Source organism: Parambassis ranga, chromosome 19 (genome assembly GCF_900634625.1).
Source record: "Parambassis ranga chromosome 19, fParRan2.1, whole genome shotgun sequence".
Classification (NCBI taxonomy): domain Eukaryota; kingdom Metazoa; phylum Chordata; class Actinopteri; family Ambassidae; genus Parambassis; species Parambassis ranga.
Genome location: NC_041039.1, coordinates 10,849,116 through 10,867,738, shown reverse-complemented (window position 1 = coordinate 10,867,738; position 18,623 = coordinate 10,849,116). Strand labels below are relative to the sequence as shown.

Genomic DNA, 18,623 nt, shown 5'->3' with positions numbered 1-18,623 from the left:
GTCAACCTTGGTGTCTAATAAATTCCCATTGTTGATGCCTGTTGTACATGACATTAAATTTTAATGAAGATCTGCTGTATTTCTTTGAATTCTTTCTCCTTCTGTGCTTGTTCTTATTATTTTCCATTATTATTGTACAATTGCATGCATATTAAAAGTCACCCAAATCATAAGTTATTATTATTAGATTCATGCTTCAGCACAAATTCCCTTTGCAAACCTGTGCAATCAGCACAAAAGGAGTCTTTGCAATTACAGTCCAAATTGAAGAAGAGTCCTGCAGAGAGGTGATTGTTTCACAGGCTGCTGATGTGGCAGACGTGTAGGTGTAACGGTGACATGAGGTTTGATTTCCTGTCATTGAACATGGCACAAGTTCAGACAGCATGCTTTAAGATGCTATGAATAGTAATTTATCAATGGCGTCTATTCCTGCACAGCAACTAACATAATTACACTAGAAAAGCATTTCCTGAAGAAAATGCAAGTTTGATTGCTGAGCTGAAGCATTGCTTTGAACGCTGACGTGAACGATTGCTCTGAATTGCTGGAGAATCTGCAATCCGAATTTAATAAACACTTAATCCTGGCAGACGGGTGACAATATAAGATCAGCAGCCAAGTCTATGTTTTCACTTTTGACTGCTCCTGGTGGTTTCATATAATTAACTCAAACAAATTATTTACAGAACCATTAGCTTTTGGTGTAAATCCGGCGTAACAGCACACTAATGTGCTGCAGCACAGTGGTTGGAAATCACGCCATGCTGCCCCAACAGTTACAGTCAGTAGGAGCAGAGCACTACCGAGGTAACACTTTTGTTACATCATATTCAGGAGGAATGAATCTTAATTACCATTATATCTAGGAGCAGGCATTGGTTGACCTGTAAGTATGTCATGCTGTTTTAGGATTCTATGGACCCTGCCTTTATAGGCTATTAGTTAAAGCATCTACCCACCTTAGTCCAGGACTCATGCAGTTCTCTGCTCTTTGTCAGTTTGAGGATGTGACTGAGCAAACAACAACTAACAATAACCACAGGAGAGAGAACGTCTCACAGAGACACTTTACATGCACAATCTGTTCATCCAGTGGCAGCAGAGTCTGTTCCATGTGGTTCTAAATCTGGCTTGACTATAACAAACGGTTTCCCCAAATATTACAGTGTAGAGTTCAAAGGTCAATGATTATAAACTTCTGATCACAGTCATCTTTAACTGTTCATGTTTCAAAAACATTTAGGTCTAAACAAAGGAACTGACACTATTAACCATTAAGTTATACATTCACAAAATATGATTAAAATGATAAGAGTCAGCCAGCAGTCAGTGCCGACCTCCCGGTCAGATCCCTGGTCCTCAGCCACAGCACGCAATCTTCATGAGAACGGAGGTTGTCAGGTGCGACCCTCTGAGCAGCCATTCTGGAGGTCATCATGGACCTGAGGACAGAAAACAGTCAGCAAAGATCCCAGAATAATCACATAAACAGCCACAATGACTCCTTTAAGGACCTGCATCAAAGAAAGCAGTTAGCAACACACCTAGAGGAGTAAGAGGTTAGAGTCAACAGCTTCCTTTACACTTTGTTAGAGTTGGTACAGGAGGTAATATCTGCTTCCTCACAGGCAACAACTGTTTTAGTTTAGGATTCCCTCTTTTATTGTGCATTTAAATAATGCACGTACAAAATAAAGCTCTTTGAATGTTAGAAGACAATGAGGTCAAAGGTCAACAGCCACCCAATTAATTCCTGTACTCGAGTAGTTGCACCAGCTTGCTACAGAGCCTGTAGTTTATCCACAAAGGCCACAGGCTGCTGTCTGAACAAGGACTTCAAGCAGAGGACTTGTGAGGTTTGGATCAACAATGCACCTTGAATTGTAGCGAGACAAATAGTACTTACAGTGAGTCCTTCCTGGGATGGTTTACATGCCGTGTGGCATGTAACAGAGCTTTCCGTTTGCACACTGTAGCTGTTCCTCAGAAATAAGTTACATGCAAAATGAGCTTAATTGTGACAGAGCAGCAGATATAAATAATTTCCAACTGACCACTTCCAGTGGTGACAACATTCAGCAGTCAACAGTGGTGACAACATTCAGCCCCAGCATGAGGCTTCCTGAGCAGAACGAAGCCAAGCTACCAAAAGGAGCGTCCATATCATTTCATGTCCCTTGTTTGACACAAAAATAGAGGCCTGCACCTCTCTGGTCCCACTGTGCCCACATGTGAGGGACAGTGGATGTTTAACAATGTTTCATCTTACATGGTGCAGTTCATTCTGCACCATGTTCAAATTTTCAACAAGCACCTGTGCAGTGTTTCACCACACATTTATTCACCTGTGTATCACAGATCATCACACTCACAACAGTGAGATGATGGAAAACGGCGCTCCAACACTGCTGGAGATTAAAACAGTTTGGAAAACAGTCTCACATTAGATGGCAGGTACAACTGCTGCACCAATAACCATCCATTTTGTCATTTTCCACCCTGATTTTTCAGACACACTTTCATTAGTTATAACCACTTAATATTTCCAGCAAACTCTTCATGATGAACCATATTTCATGATTCCCTTTGGTTTCCTCTCAGAATCATACAGAAACAATTACACACCTCAGTGAACCTTTTCAACATTTACCATCTTACATTACACTTTGTGTAAATGTTTCTTGTATTACCAGCCTTTTTAGTTTCATCTTTCAACCAGTCTGCAACCTGTTCAGTTTCAAACCTTGGCACAGAGTTTAATTTGTGTGTCACCTTTATGTTCCAGCATGACCTTTGATTTTTAATAACCACTTATTTGTATTTTAATTTCTCCATTAAACACTTTTGCTTTGAACCATGTTGCATGCTTCTCTTTGGTTCCTTTTGTGGCAACAACACAGAACACAGAACACAGAATCACCTGATTTCATTACACAATCCAGTGAACCTATCCACACCTGTTTGTACCTCTGACCATGTAGAGGTTTTCTTGAATTAGAGATTCACCCTTGAACCATTCTGCAACTGTTTAAAGTTTCAACAACCAAAACAAGCAGTTTCACTACGTTTGTTCATTTGAGTGTCACCGTTACTGTCTGACGTCAGCAGGCATCACTCACACCAGTTACAGCGTCTTCGCTCGTCTTTCAAACACTACATCAATCAATAGATTGTTACTGTCATGTGTGCATACGAACCTTGATGGCCATCTGAAGCTGGTAGCTCTACTCACCTCCACAGGAACAGGTTGTCTGTCACTGTCACTGTCCAACATCAACAGCAAGAAGCTCCTCCTACTTTTTATGTTGTATATCTACTATAAAAACGTACGTTTTTTTTTTAAAAATTTACTTTGGTACTTTCTGAGTGTTTGAGTTTTTAAATTGAACACACCAAGCGTCACAGACAAAGAAGCAGAAACCCCACAAACTTTGACAGACAGGATATCAACTCTAACTTTAGGACACCAGTGCTTTTAGAGGTCTAATGACACTGGAGATGTAAAATAATCTAAAACAGGGTAAAAATGTGCATGTTGAAACAGAAACAACACAGGGTGACCATGAGACAGTTACAGATGAACACACAGACAGAAGCATGCAGCCACTTCAAGCCCTTTAAGTGTCACTGTTACTCATTGTCTGAGGTCAACAGCCGTCACTCATATCAAAACAGATAGGCCTACAGGAGGCCTGTTCAATGTGCAAAGGCAGGTCATTCCACTGATTGTGCTGCCCTCTGGTGGCCTGGGAAAAAATGAACTGCTTATCTGAAGCAACTGTTCAAAACAGCATTAAACTTACTCTAAGTCACTGCAGCAGTCTGAGCAGGTGTCCAATGTTGGAGCTGAATGTTGAGAAAAAGGGACAAGAACATACAAACATCAGGTTTATCTGGTGAGCTTGCACATCGAGTAATTCAGCCAATCTTAGCTTACTTACCAGTTATTTATCCCCCACTGAATGAACCAACGACTCCAGGAGATCCAGACATCATGGCCTCATCTCGGACACAAGATGCACATGTTACTAGGTGCTTTGAACTGAATCCATTCCAAGGTTCACCTTTTTGGATCTTGAAAACCGCCTTCTCTTCTTCGTGCCTTCGTCGCCAGTAAAATTCGTCAAATGTGTAAAATGAAATATCGCTTCAAAATTGTCCAGTCAAATTCGTCAAAGACTTAAATATAAGAGCTATTCTCTAAAACAGAACAGATGCATCACTTCAAGGGAGGGGCCGACACGGCAGCCAAGAAAAAAAAACAGCAAAATAAAAACTTGGTCTTACCTTTCGGAGCTTTCCCTACAAGGAATACATGTCATCATGTTAGACAATGTGGATGTGAGTGTGTATTTGTAGGCGAGGGGCTTCTTGTGCAGCTATCGATGACAACCAATTTGGGTAGTTTAGTTTTCATATTTAAACTACACAACACGGTGCTCTCAAAGATAACTTTGCAAGTTTTGTGTGAAGTTAGATAATAGGTTTGCTCTATTCCAGCTGCTTTGCAGCAGACAAACTGATTATAAAAGAAGGGTTTACAAAGAAATAAACAAGCTATGTATCTTATGAATTATTTCACTGTATTTGTATTTTTCCATACTTTTGTAAGAGAAGAGAACCAGTGTTGCAAAAACAACCTACTCTGTAAAAATACATCAAGTTTAGATGTATCACCATTCTACTTTTATAGCACTGAGTGAGCATCCATACAAACAGACACCAGAGGAAGAGAGGGCAACAACTGTCAGTAACCAGGTCAGGGCATTGATGCAGAAGATCAACCAATAGGCAGCAGGCCAATTGACAACTGAAGAATTAAAGCAACATACATTAAGTGCCTGATGAGAAACGGATGGCACCTCTGGTTGTCCTCACAACACCAGCTGCTTTAGTCACAAGAACAGTAGCACCTGCCTGTATCATACTTACTTTATGGCACTTTCATACCATTCTGTTCATTTTCTTCATATTTAAAGTCACTCTATTGATTCTGGATAGAAAAATTAATCAGACATGCATGATTAATCTTCTAATTCACACAAAACAAAGGAAAACATCCTGACATCAGAATGATGCTATTACTATTGCTAACACATGAGTTTTGTTTTGGAAACTTGAAACCCTGTCTGCTCATAACCATCCTAAGACAGGAGTACCATGCATAACTTCTGTTAAAAAATGTGTCAAAAAGTGTGCTGCTTGTGAAGTCCCTGACTCACATGTGGCAAGTACCATGCCTGTTGGTGCCTTGAAGCCTGTCACTAATGCAACATTTGTACAGAGGGGTTTAAGTGAGTGAACTGAGAAGACAAAGGACATGCTGAGGGTTACATGTGTGAACCATAACACAAGGGACTCTATGTGTCTTTATTTGTTTACTGTCAGACATCAATTATCACTTGCGCCAAAGGCTTATTGGAATAAAAATCTAAAGGAATAACACAAAAACTGAATGTTCATTCACACTAATTTAGCTGATTTCACCTCCTCTTGGCTGAATACACACAGTTCCTCCTTTATTAACACCTGCTATGAGAGTCCTCTTTGCAACAGGGAGAAGGAAAACAATGGAATGAAATGTCTCAATATTGGAATAATATTGCTTTGTATTAATACTCCCACAGGGCTGAGCTGGTCAGTGTGAGTCCATCTCCCTTCAGCGTGCCTCCTTGGTCTCCACGCAAGTATTTGCCATTCTTGCCACGGATGGCAAGACGACCACGCTCCAGGAGCTCCAGAGAGAAGTCCTCAGGGGCTTCACCATCCGAGCACACCAGGCCAGCATTGTTCACGTACCAGAACCGCCCATCAATACCTGTACAGTGCAAGGTCAAGAAAATGAGAGGTGGAAACAGAAAACCAATGGACCCCAATGAGAAATGTGTGTGAGAGTGTGTGTCCTGACCTTTAATATGGTAGGCCCCGTTGCTGAATTGCACACTAAAAATGTCATAGACCGATCTGCTGGCGTCCAGCGTGTTGGAGTTCTTGTGATGGCATATGAATCCATTCTCTCCTCTCAGAATCAGCATGGGTCGGTTGATAAGTTTCAGAGTGAGCTGCTCATCCTCACCTTGGAAAAGTCAAGGGCAAAAATGAGGAAAAACAAAATCAAGGAGACTAAAACCTAAAATGGTGCTTTACCTATGGCATCACTGACAGCAAGTAACTGTCCATTCTTCTTGGTGCAGATGTATTTCCCATTGCTAGCTTTGAGTGCCACCTTGTGGCCAAGCCACTCCACAGAAAACATGGTGTTTGCTGACCTGTGATGAAAAAAAGCTTTAGACTTTCCACTCAGTGCCTCAAGAACATGTCACATCTTTTCAATATATGATACATATTTTTTAACAATGAGCCAAAGAATTTACTTTGCAAACACTATTATAATAAAGCATTTTATATACAATGAGGAACTGACATGTGCTTTCTTGAATTGTAATCACTTACACTTCCGTGGCAGTACTCTGGATGCCTCCATGAGCCACCAGGGCCCAGTAGTTCCCTTGGCTGCTGCGAAAAGTGCATTTCTTGGTTTCCTTGTCAATCTCCATCTGAAATGTCTCCATGTCTGTCTCGTCTTCCTGATTGGCTGCAAGGCTCACTCCTGCAAGGGACAATAATAAATACATGATGAGATTAATACTAGCACAGCCAGTATATGTTCACAACAAACAGGCCAGATTGTGGTGAACAAATGTATTTTACAGATATAATTAGCTAATCTGATACTGTTAAAACTGCACCCCTTTCTGACATGCCAAGCTATGTCATCATTGCTGAAAGAGAAACACTACAATAACACAGTAATGATTCAGGCAATCTAACTTTAAGCATTGTCCTAAATTCAGCATCTGTCTTTCCAACCAAAGACAGATTGCAGAAGGATCAACCATAGATGCATCTCAAAATATCCTCAATGCATTTGCAAAGCTGCATGCCTGTTCTCTCTGGTCACCCCGTTTCCACCTTCTTCCCATCCCCCATCTTCTGGTACGTTATACCACTGCCCCCCACAAAAAAAATCACCCCAACCTTCGGCCCTGTGTATCTGCCCTCTTCACAGCAGGGTTCTGATATAATCAGCTTTCGAGTGCTACCCGTCCAATCCCTCAATCCCCTCAATAAAAGTATAAAGGGAAAAACAGGAAAAGACCAGAGGATTTTATGGTGCACACTTAGCAGGATGTTCAGATAATTACCAAACCCTCTCAGAGCTTGGAGTAAAGGAAGCATGGATGATAAAACAGCTTTAACATGCAAAAAATATGAGCATTCATTTAACATTGTATTCAGTGATTCACAGATGGCCTTATTTTCTTAGTAACTTGTAGTTTTTCAATAGTAGATATATATTTCACTAAAACGGTTGACACGCTGACAGACAGATGCCATGTTTTTAGCTCATTATGATATACTCCATCGAGTGGTTTAAGGCAGGCGTGCATATAAATTACATTTGCATAATCCAGCACGGATGCACACGCACGTACCAGTCTGAAGGGCCTGGTAAGATATTATTTTTTGATTGAAGAAAAAAATCAATATAAATTTTTATACCAGTTGTTCCAGTCTGCAGTCCATGGTTTGTGATGGTGTAAAATCACATGTGTTTTAAGATTCTTTTGGGCCATTTTGCTTCAATTTGAGGTCTGACTGTAGAAATAAATTGGAGGGGAGAGAAAAGGGGATGGCACGTGACAAAGATGTCATGGTTTCTGAGCTACTGGGATGCTTTAATCATATCTTATTCACACCTGATAAACTAGCTATCATGAGTTCTTACAACTGGTTAAATTATCATTGATCTTAAGTGCATTTGAAGCATAAATTTAAGCCCCTCTGCTCTGCAGCTATGCCTGGGGGCCTATCACTCCTATTCTCTCTCCTCACTGCTCAATGTCATGCTTTGTCTACCTATTCCATGTGTCCATTTCACACTAATTCAACCCAGAAATGATCCTCAGACAGGGCTCAGCTGGGACCTCACAGTCGCTATCTGATAGATGAGAGACGAGGAGGTAGAGGAAGGAGAGAAGGATGGAGGAAGAGAGAGAAACAGAGAGCAGGGGGGAAAGAGATTGGATACGCTGAAATCCAAGCCAGCAATCTGAGGATATCAATAGCTGTGTTGATGACCATCTTTGACACACCCTTTGGTCAAGCATAAGAAATAAGATGTTGTCATCGCCTCCATGATCACTGATAAACTATGAGCACAGTATCAGTACATTGACCGTATCTGGGTGACACACATGTACCATCTTTTGGATCCTACCCCAGATACAGCTCTACTTCCTGGTGTCCTACCTAGTCTGCAAGTGGAGCAGGCCTAACTAATCCATCAACGATAGATGGCTCTGACATCAATTATTAATGGTAAGTTGATGCCACTATTCCCTGTGTCCTTTATTTTCTTCTTTTACCCAATCCTTCATCCTTCACAACTGCATTTTCTTCATCTTCACTTCTCCATCTCTGTTTCCAGGCCTTTTGTGGTTTAAGTTTAACATCCAGGTTGAGGACTACTCAGACCTGAGGAACACAGCAAGGTGATGTGAGATGTGATTACAGATCTACCTGTCATGCTAAGACATAGACACATGAACAATGAAAGACATATAACAACCCTGGGCTGACAGAAATACTGCACTTGACTGCTTACACTTTTATTCAAAATTCATACTCTGCTTCACAAAAGCTGACCATGTTTTACTGCTACATTTTAAAAAAGACATGACTCCTTTGCGCTAAATGGAGCCTAAACAGAGAATCTAATTTATGAGCAAAGCCACAGTTGACATTAGGGAGGATGAAGAGCCCACCTGTCTCCACACGCACTCCTATTGTCCTAAAGTCCTTTGGGAGTCATCCTGGAGTTGTATCCTCCCTTCTATGCTTTCCATCATCAAGTTGAACCCAGAGGTAACATGTGCTGCATTTCTATGGTTGTCTCAGTAAAGGATTTTATATTTTTAAGTTAACTTAAGTTTTAAGTGAGTTTGTGAGGTTTTAAGCTGAACATAAAGCTGAGGTGCTTAGTAAACAGCTAGCCAACCACCTAAGGTTTGTTTTGGATTTTGTATGGACCTTTCATTCACTGCATACAATGTACCGTACTTACTAGCCACCCTTATTCTGCAAATAACTGAGATTGTGTAGCAGATTGCCAGATCGCAGGTTTGGGATGATTTCAATGATGCAGCTGTCTGCCATTAGGAACAAAAGAAAAGAAAGAGAGTTGAGGGAAAAAAACAGTGATCGTCTCTCCAGTGATAGTGTTGTAGTGCAACATAAATCAAGAAGTTCCTTGAAAGTTTGGCAACCAGGGACAGTCAGCCCTTGGTGACTGTTATAGCGTATAGCGTATATCGTTTCAGTTCTCCTATCCTGAAAAGCTATATGATGACAACATACCTAGTCTTAAGCATATGTAACAGTCTCTGACTGTTTCTTTGATCTTCAGTAGCACTGACTGAGGCCGAGGTTAGCAGTTTAGATTAGTGGGTTGGAGCAGGACTTGGTGGGACAGAAGTTTTGGCCGCAGGTAAGAGGCAGCTTGGGTTTCTGAAAGCAGACTCCCCCCTTGCCTTCCAGGAATGGGCCCCAACTTCATCAATAATTCACCACACCTCACCTCACCACTTGCCGCAGCAGGACGGTATGGTTGTAAGTGGGCGAGTGTCTCAGTAAAAGATAAAGCTTTTGTTTGTGCAGAACAAGTGCAGAAAGAGAAAACAATAAAAGAAACTGCTGCTGTGCTGTGTGTGTGTGTGTGTGAGGGTAAATGCACATGCAAGAATATAAGCTCCATATACAGGACTATACTGTATGTGTTTCAGGCTCATCCTCATTTCTCCTTTCTCTTCAGCTAGTCAGTTTTCACTGCTAACCAGGAACAATGAGCAGGGAGAGATTCAGTTACAGCACCCAGGGTTGAGGTAACTTGACCCTTCAGACAACAATCTGCAGCCTGTGGATGCCTCTCATGGCCAAGTATGCTGACAAGCACGGTTGGTGTATGCTAATCTACCCCAAATCCAGTTTCAAATCAGACCAGCAAACCATTTTAACCATCAACAATTGAAACTGTATACAGGCTTCCCAGTACACCTCTGGTTAGATGTAATTGGACAGATACTATTGCATTTTTTCTAGATTTTACAAAGAAATTCAACTGTGTTTGAGACAGAAAATGTGACTTTGAAATGAATGGAGAGCAGGTGTAATCAATCGGTACAGTAGTGTGATGTTATTCCTGCATGCTGATCAAATAACCCCCTACAACAACCCTATCACAAGAGTGAAGAGTAAATACATAATACAGTATCAGCAGAGCATTACTGTACAGCATATTGGTTACAAGCAGCTGTTTCAGTAAGCCCAGGGGGCAAAAGTGTAGTGTTAGCACCATTAACCAACAAAGCCAAGAGGTACATCTGGGGTGGGTGAAGGGGGATTATCAAAAAGATCCCAATTTGTGAAATGTTATTTGGTGCAGGAATTGGAAAATGCACCTTTATGCACTTACCTTTCATTTATACATGCTTTCATTTTATGATTTATAGAATTTTACACATTCACTTTGAAGAAATCAGAAATATGCTTTTTTAAACTAATATATTATCCAAATAAACTCACTCACAACAGTCTAAGTACCAAAACCAGACTGACCTACATCATTTAAAACAAATTTGTCTCAAGTCTCCCAGAGCAGACTGTTGGTCTCCCTTATCAGTCTCATCTATCTTGTTTTCCTAGAAAGATGCAACCATCCTCTGTGATGTCATGCATGCTGATGTCCAGACTACATTACCCATAATTACCATGCATTCCTTATCGGCTGTCAATTTCTGCTTCATTATGTATGTGTGTAGGTCAGTGTGTGTCAGCAAAAGATTATGTGACCACCCTCCACTGCACCTAAGGTCAGCCTCCGTCCATTTAATCTGACATTCTGTGTAGGATGTTAGAGAAGCTGACAGAGGAACAGGTTGTGTAAGCATCCACAGTTTCAGCACAATATCAATCACTCATAGGTCTGTTTTCTTACCTTGTCTTATGGAGACATATCGCCCATTGGCTGCTATCAGAAGGACCTGTGGGTGGCTCTCCTCTAAGTCAAATAGTTCATCTTTGCCTGGTTTGGAGCACCGTCCAGACCTCAGGGTTCCCGTAGGCCCCATGGGAGATAAGTACTTCCCCTCACAATCTTTGAAGGCCAGCTTCCCACACTTCAGCTCTAACGTGTATGCCGTAGCCCTCCCACTCTCTGTCACGAGCTTGCCATCATTGCTGAGGAAGCGACTGTCAGAGGTTTTTAGGCCATACTTTCCATTCACATAGACAAGGGTCAGGAGTGCTGCTACACCCCAAGGGATGTTCAGATCCGCAGCGATTTCCCCGTCCTCTACGGAGAGGTGGGCGTACCGCTTTCTGGCCACAGACAACAGGTTGGCCTGTGGATGCAGAGCCAGGTGCATTGCCCACAGCTCGGCATCTGTGATGATCTGGGCGAAGCAGGACAGGTAGTCCCGAGAGCCACCAAAGAAACGGAGGTACTGCTCAGACTGCAGGGCCCAGCGGCCATCGGACTGTGCCACAATGAGGAAGCGGCAGTCTGAATTGTGCCCGTCTGCCTCACAGGTGACTTTGCCATCCTTGTCAGAGGCCAAGTAACGTCCCAGGTGACTGCGTAAATAGACCACCTGGGTGTCTTGGGAGTCCTGTTCTAGAGTCCATATCTGTTTCTTCTTTAGGCTGGGAGCTGATGCATTCACCTAAGACAAAAGAAAGATATCTCACATGCAACAAGCCCGGTTTCATATCTCATCATATCATATCTTTTGCCTCACATAACTTTACCAATCAGCTGCCAATATTAGCGGTTATTTTTGTACCTTAAAGCCAAAGTTCTCAGCAGTGAGGTATCGACCCTCATGATTGATTAGACCAAACTGCAACTTCAGGGCACGGTTCCCATTGGCGGGCATCTTCACCTGTAGGTGAGACACAGGAGAAGAGTAGAGACAGGTGGGTGATGGGGAAGAGAAGGACAGAGATGTAAATGGGGGTGACATGGAGGAGTTTGCCTTAATAAGGGGCGATAGTGGGTGAGAAATAAGGAAAGAAGTAATGTCATGGGGAATGATGAAATGCAAAGGCAGGAAATCAATTAATTAAGGTACAGTATATAAAGCACTCTCAAGACCACAAATTCCTTCCCCCGCCCACAGCTTCATTATACATTTTTCCAGCCGCAGCCTCCCAATTTACTTACTGTGGTTTTGTGGCTTCCTTTCTGCAGTTCCTGCGGCTCTAATTCCAACTCCCAGATTTAAGAGGCTTCTATCAGCCAGCGTCCTCGTGTAATTCTTGCTCTTTTTCTTCTGCTCTAGCTGGCTCTGTTGATCAGGTCTCCCTGCTCACCTCCACTCCTGCTACTATTCTCCCTAATCAGGTTAGAAGCAGCAAAGGCTGGAGTCAACCTTGATCTCTCTTCAGTCCGGTGTCAAACCCTCTTTCTCTGTAGACTAATTTTGCTCAGGACTGCTTATCTTTGCTCTTGCAGCTTCCCGTCTCTCCTGTTGAGCAGCGCTCTCTTGTCCAGCTTCACTTCTGTTCTTGCATGACTTGTTATTCACCCTGAAGGCTCAATCACTCGGTCCCCCCTGACTAGACCTCTCTTGGGTTTTGTGTGTGTTGCCCCTCCTTTGGCTCCTTTGCCAACTATCTTTGGATCAATCCCATCAAACACTCTGACCTTCTTCTTCACCTCTCTTGATGTCCAGGTTCCTCGTTTGTCAGATGCAAGTTTGATCAGTGAAGAAGAACATCCTCAGCAGTCCAACAAATTTTACGGCAGCGCACTGACGGACTCCTTCACTCTTTCCCTAAACATAAGCCGTCCATCACAACTGAACTCAGCAACAAAAGGTGCTAGCCTCTGTAATCTTAAGCTTCTCTCTGTCGCTCTTTCCTTCCATCCTCTCCTTCTCTCTCACTGCCTTTCTCTAACCTGCCATGTGTGTAATCCTGCCTTTCTCTGCCTCTGTGCCTTCTTCTGAGCTCTGCACTTCACCTCGTTCTGTGACACATAAAGAGAAGTAAGTAGAAACAATGCTCAAATATACACACACAACGCCGGGTAACCAGAGCACTCCCTGTGCCTTTGGGGTAGTTGCCTGAGTACGGCTCCCCTTACCTGCCTGTGCTGGGGGTTTGGTTACACACCTTCTCTGATTGCAAGCGCTTTGGGTCAGTCCTAATGGGAACTGTGTCTGAGAGGCAGTGGGAGTCCGACTTTACATCTGAATTCAGGAAAGGAGATGGCGGGCAACAATAACAAGCTAATCAACATATGGGGTTTTGAATGTGCACCTGGATGTGTGTAATTAAGCTTGCCAATCAGCCTACTATAAGTCTTCTTTGCAAAGTAAACAGACGTGTCTGTTCCTGAATCCATCTAATCCTCAACCCAATCATCCCAACCTGGCTAATCTACTAATACTACCCCTCCCCACTCCTTTAACACACACACACACACATAGGCTACATACACACTCCCTCCCCCTTCTGCTTGTCAATGACTATAAACATACACATAGACTCGCTGACCCACAGCAACATACATGTCATCTCCACACACAAAAGGTCAGAGGAGGGTCTCAGGACTCATAGGAAAAGCCACCCACCCAAAGATTTACTCCTCCTGACCCAGACTTGAACTGCTGTAATGAACAATGCACGTCACACACACATTCACACAAGCATAGACACAAAAAGGAAAAAGATAATATTTCAGAACAACTAACCTGTGTTAAATACATATATATACGTGTCTTTTAGTGCAAGTGCTCTAAATATAAGAAACATTAAATTACAGTTTATCTTCACGCAAGCGTTCAAGCTCTGCTGCTTAACCTATAGAGGGCATCCCTGTTCTGCACACAGGAGGTCCAAACAGGCTGATGTGAACCTCACATAACATCATGAGCAATTCAATTGACCAAGACATTAAGGGGAAATTTAAAAGCAATAGCAGAGCAAATAAGTTTGTAGTTTCACAACTACTTTATGAACTCCGTGTGGACAAAAGCAATCAAAAACTCATCCAGTGTCTTCGAGTACACAACTGATGATGATGTGGATGAACTGTCTTCTTATAAACTCTGCTCTTCTTTTTATCTGAACAATGCATGTGTGTCTATGCATGTAATTCATCCATAATTCATTCATTCCAGTTTAACCATAAATACACAAACAAATGTGTGAACACACTGCAGACATAGTAAGAAAAAAAGAAAAAGGGGGAGAGACAGACGCACAAATAAAAAAAGTCATATACTGTTATTGTTATCAGTGCCATTATTTTCATTACTATCACTATTATCACTATTACTGTACTTCCTCCTCATATGGATCCTATCCCACGCATCATTAGCTCACTCTCTGTGGCCCCTGGGGGCTGCGTCATCGTCTGCTGATGTGCCGCTGCTCCTGCTGCTGTCGGCACGGTGACGCCTGTCGATAGCCAACCAGATGTTTTTTTTTTTCTCACCCCTTATTCTGGGACAGCGGCTGTGCCAGGTTCACCGTGGCAACCGCGGGATGGTGCTTTAGAAGCCATTACAGCGATCCTCTGATGACACTCAAATAGCTATCATTACACCTCCTCCAAGGAGAGGGGGAGGGAGGTGAGAAGGGAAAGAGATGAGGCAGAGAAGGAAGGATAGATGTGAGGAGGTAAGGAAAGAAAAGAGGAAAAGGAGGAGGAGCAAAGAAGAGGGAAGAGAGGAAAGACAGGAGGGTGAAAAATTAGACAGACACACATTGATGAGTTAAAGATGTACATGGAAAAATGGAGGAGATGGGAAAGGAGTGATGGAGACACAGAATGGGGGAATTCAAAATGACCATTTCTGAGTTAACAGCCTCCAGCCTTTTTCTACCCTATTAAGTTCTATTCTGCCATTACTTGGGACTGCGGGGTGCTGTGTCCCACTATACTCTTCCAGACACCCCCTTCCCTCCTCAGACACATACATGCCCACACCGTCCACACTCTTCCTCATCTTCCTCCTCAAGACATCCTTCTCTTTTCTCTCTCTTGTGATCAGTTCAGTTCCACCAGTTGTGAACTGAATGAAGGAGATCAACTGGATCAATCTTTGAGACCACTGGTGTTGCTTCTTGCAGAAACACACCAACGCAAGGCTTTTTAAATACTTTTGAGCCTTTCATTGCTGCTTTCCCAGAAGGGTTACAGTGAAAATGAAGTCATATCAGGGCTCTGTTTTGTACTGAACATGGGAATGTTTGCTAGTGTAACCTGGTTAACATGTTTCAAACATTTCTTGTGAGTGCTTTTAGACTTTTTAGAGGCAAAAATCACTGTAAAATAAACATATAGATAGAGGTTGATCAAGGCTCGAACCTGATTCTTTGAAACATGTTTTTTATTACTTAAATGGAAAGTTTTTCACTGTAATAAGGGTGAGAATAGGTGTGAGTTATCCTTAGAAATCAGAGCAATAGAGTGAGTGTAAATGTTTAAAAAAATAAAATCAATTTTTAGTGCAAATGAATAAAAAAAATCATGAATTCCCTAAGCCACCACTAAGAGGCGGTGTAAGCCTTCTACTGTGGGTGTTTTATGGGAACGCTGCCTATATGTTTTTTGGAGGTTACAAAAAAAAAACGAAAGAGAAGATTGATGCTTGGTTTGTGTGTCAGTGTTGGTGCCTGTGTGACTGCATAGCGTAGGAGGGAAGGACTGTAGTGCTATTTAAAATGGCTGCTTTTAATGTCTTTTAGGGGGGGACTTTGTAGAAACTGAAAGGCGTCAACAACACGTGAAGCGTTATCAACTGTAAAACATCAGTGCAATTAAAATGAGAGGGGCGGGATTGGGGTGGTGGTGGTGTTGGGGGGGGGGGGGGATATTTCCATCGTTTCAATTGTTTCCAGTCTACCTGAGTGTGCTCCGTCTAATGTAAGGCTGTACAGCAGCAGGTTTGACCCACAGTTTTAGAGCCGGGATGTGTGAATGTGGGTTATACCTCACTGCTAAGCATGCACTTCTCATGTGCTTTTAATCTCATTGGTTTTCTTGCATGCTGATTTGATTACGATCAGGGCAGCACACGCGCTTCAAAAAGATTGCAGCGCTGCTCTGGTCGCCCCATGTGCTCCACTGTACTACAGTATATTACCCTCGCTTTTCTTTAAATGTGTCTGAAACGAGGCTTTGAAACAGTCCGGATTAACTGATGTATCGCGTTTCTAAAAACAAACCGCCTCTGAATCATTCATTAATTCACATTTGGCTATTACAGTGCGGGTTTGTGTTTTATGGGCAGAGCAGCTCCTTCCTGTGTGGTAGGAAAGAGTTAATAACGATGGGCTAAACGTGATGAGTGAGGGGACTCGGTGAAAAACAACGAGCCAATCCGCATCGAGATTAACACCTTGCCGGTCTCTGATTGGTCTAAAGCCCGGTCTGTGTCGTTTGGATCTCAACACCCACGTGGGGGCACGGAGCCTCACTTGAGCTGTCATTGGCTGAGACTCCACAGCCAAGACACGCCTATGAAGAGGCTCACCGTGTCATTGGCCAATCACTCAACTTCTCCCTTCCTCACCCTTCCTCGCCCCCCCCCCCCCCGCGTTGTTTTTTCCATCCGAGAGGAAAGGAAATATCCCTCTCGCGAGCTCCGTAGGCTCGCGCGGGCAGTCGCGCCGATGCCGTCGCTTCGCATCTATCAGGAGGCGCGCGAGCACCGATCATACGGATCTTTTTTTTTTTTTAAAACGACCGAAATTACGAGAAAACACGAATATTTATATCAGATATAAAATTTAACCCAGCTTCTTGTTATTATGCTGCTGAAGATGTTGCTGTTGAAGATGTCGCTGCTTCTGACAGCGGAAACAGATTCACTCTCCGAGTACACTGGATACCGCAACACACACACAGACATTAATCTATCTATCTTAATTTATGTTTATGCCTTTGATAGAGTTTTCTTTTACTTTTTTTACCTTTTGCTATAAATTTGATTTATTGATCTGATATGGATCCAGTTTGAAAGAGTCTATGATAAAACAACTAAACATCATATGCAAGTTGAGCGCAGTCAATCTGATTCCATTGTTTTGTGTATGAACTGAAACAATTTTGATTGCATCCTACATTTTTTTGTGCGTGAAAGCTGACCATGTTCAATTGCCTATTACATTAAAAATATGCATAAGTGTAGAAAAAGTGAGCCTCCCAGGCCACATAAGAAGCTCACAAAACACTTTAATCCAAATTGAATTATAAAATGGTGATTCTTAGTGCCAGGAATGTGCAGAGTGTTTGCTCCTAAGAGTTTAAAAGCTTTGACACTGGCATGCTGTCAAAATCTCATGAGAGCTGGAAATTAAGTCTGACTGCTGTGTGGAGAAATACTCGCTGTATTAAACGACCAAGCTGCAGCACTTCCGTTTGCCACTAGGGGCTATAAAGAAAAACATCCTGACAGATATGCGAGAAGAGTCGTGTATGTCCATAACCATGCCAAAACCACTGGCTCTCTTAACCTTGTTATGGTTCCCCTAGGTTAGCTCACTCATTTCTTTACTAAGCATTTTGCAAGATAGCTTGAGGTTGATGAGAGCAGCTCATTTAGTGAATGCTCATCCTACACAATTGACGCAGTTGGTAAAACAACCAGTGTTTACATATGCACTCTCTGATGCCAAAATGGCAGAGAAGCTTGTTGCAGATGAAAGAAGTTTGGCTTTGATGGCTGATTTTAATGTTAAGAGAGTCTGTTTTAATTCAAATTTTCTAGCTATAAATCATGTATCTAAATAATGGTAAAATAAATTTAAAAGTAAGGTTAAAACAAGCATCTGTAAAAGGGCATAAACTTAAACCTTCTGAGTTGGATTCATGCCTTCTTACGGCCCCTCTCCTTTACACATGGACACTCTTAGGCCCCGTTCACACTGGAGAAAATCAGTCCAGCTAGAGTAGGATTGAATCCAGATAGTATGTCCTCTCTCAATCCGGCTGTTTGCGGTCCTCCAAACCGCTAGGTGGCGCCTCGTAATATACAGAGTCTGCTCAGGACTGCGTGTGTGGTTTCTTTGTTCCGTGTCGCTCGTTCCTTTAATTTTCTTTTCGGTTTTAAAAGCAGTTTATTCTTTTGTAGCCCTGTCAAAAATAAACTCGGGGCAAAGCTGTCGTAGTTCGCAGTTGTTTAAATACGCTTTTGTCACGTCGCCAGCCGGATTCGCTAGCTGCATTTGCGTTCAGACCTGAGCCACATTTGAGCCAATCCGGCTAGATCCACATCCAAGAGGTGGATTGAAATCAAGCTGGATATAGCAGGATTCGCAGTGTTCACACTCTAAAAAAACTATCCGGATATATCTTGATACGGCCCAAATCCCACTCTAGCCGGATTGATTTCCCCAGTGTGTACGGGGCCTTATTTAGTCTTTCAACTACCAAGGCTTTGTATGTAGGGAAATATTTGTAATGTGTCTTTTTGTGTGAGGACCAAAATAATGAGCTAAAAGAGGCTTAAAATCTCCACATGTCCTTTCTCCTTTTCATGATTTCT

The 18,623-nt window shown here is 42.4% G+C and overlaps 1 protein-coding gene across 1 annotated transcript; it reads right to left on the bottom strand.

The window, feature by feature from the left end:
* Window positions 1-5,615: 5,615 nt before the first annotated feature.
* Window positions 5,616-11,999, bottom strand: fscn2b (fascin actin-bundling protein 2b, retinal). The gene is made up of 6 exons (XM_028431635.1): window positions 11,907-11,999; window positions 11,060-11,786; window positions 6,457-6,613; window positions 6,151-6,272; window positions 5,912-6,079; window positions 5,616-5,821 (listed from the first exon to the last, which is right to left on the bottom strand). Exons 1-6 carry the CDS (start codon window positions 11,997-11,999, stop codon window positions 5,616-5,618), a joined length of 1,473 nt encoding a protein of 490 aa, XP_028287436.1.
* Window positions 12,000-18,623: the final 6,624 nt, after the last annotated feature.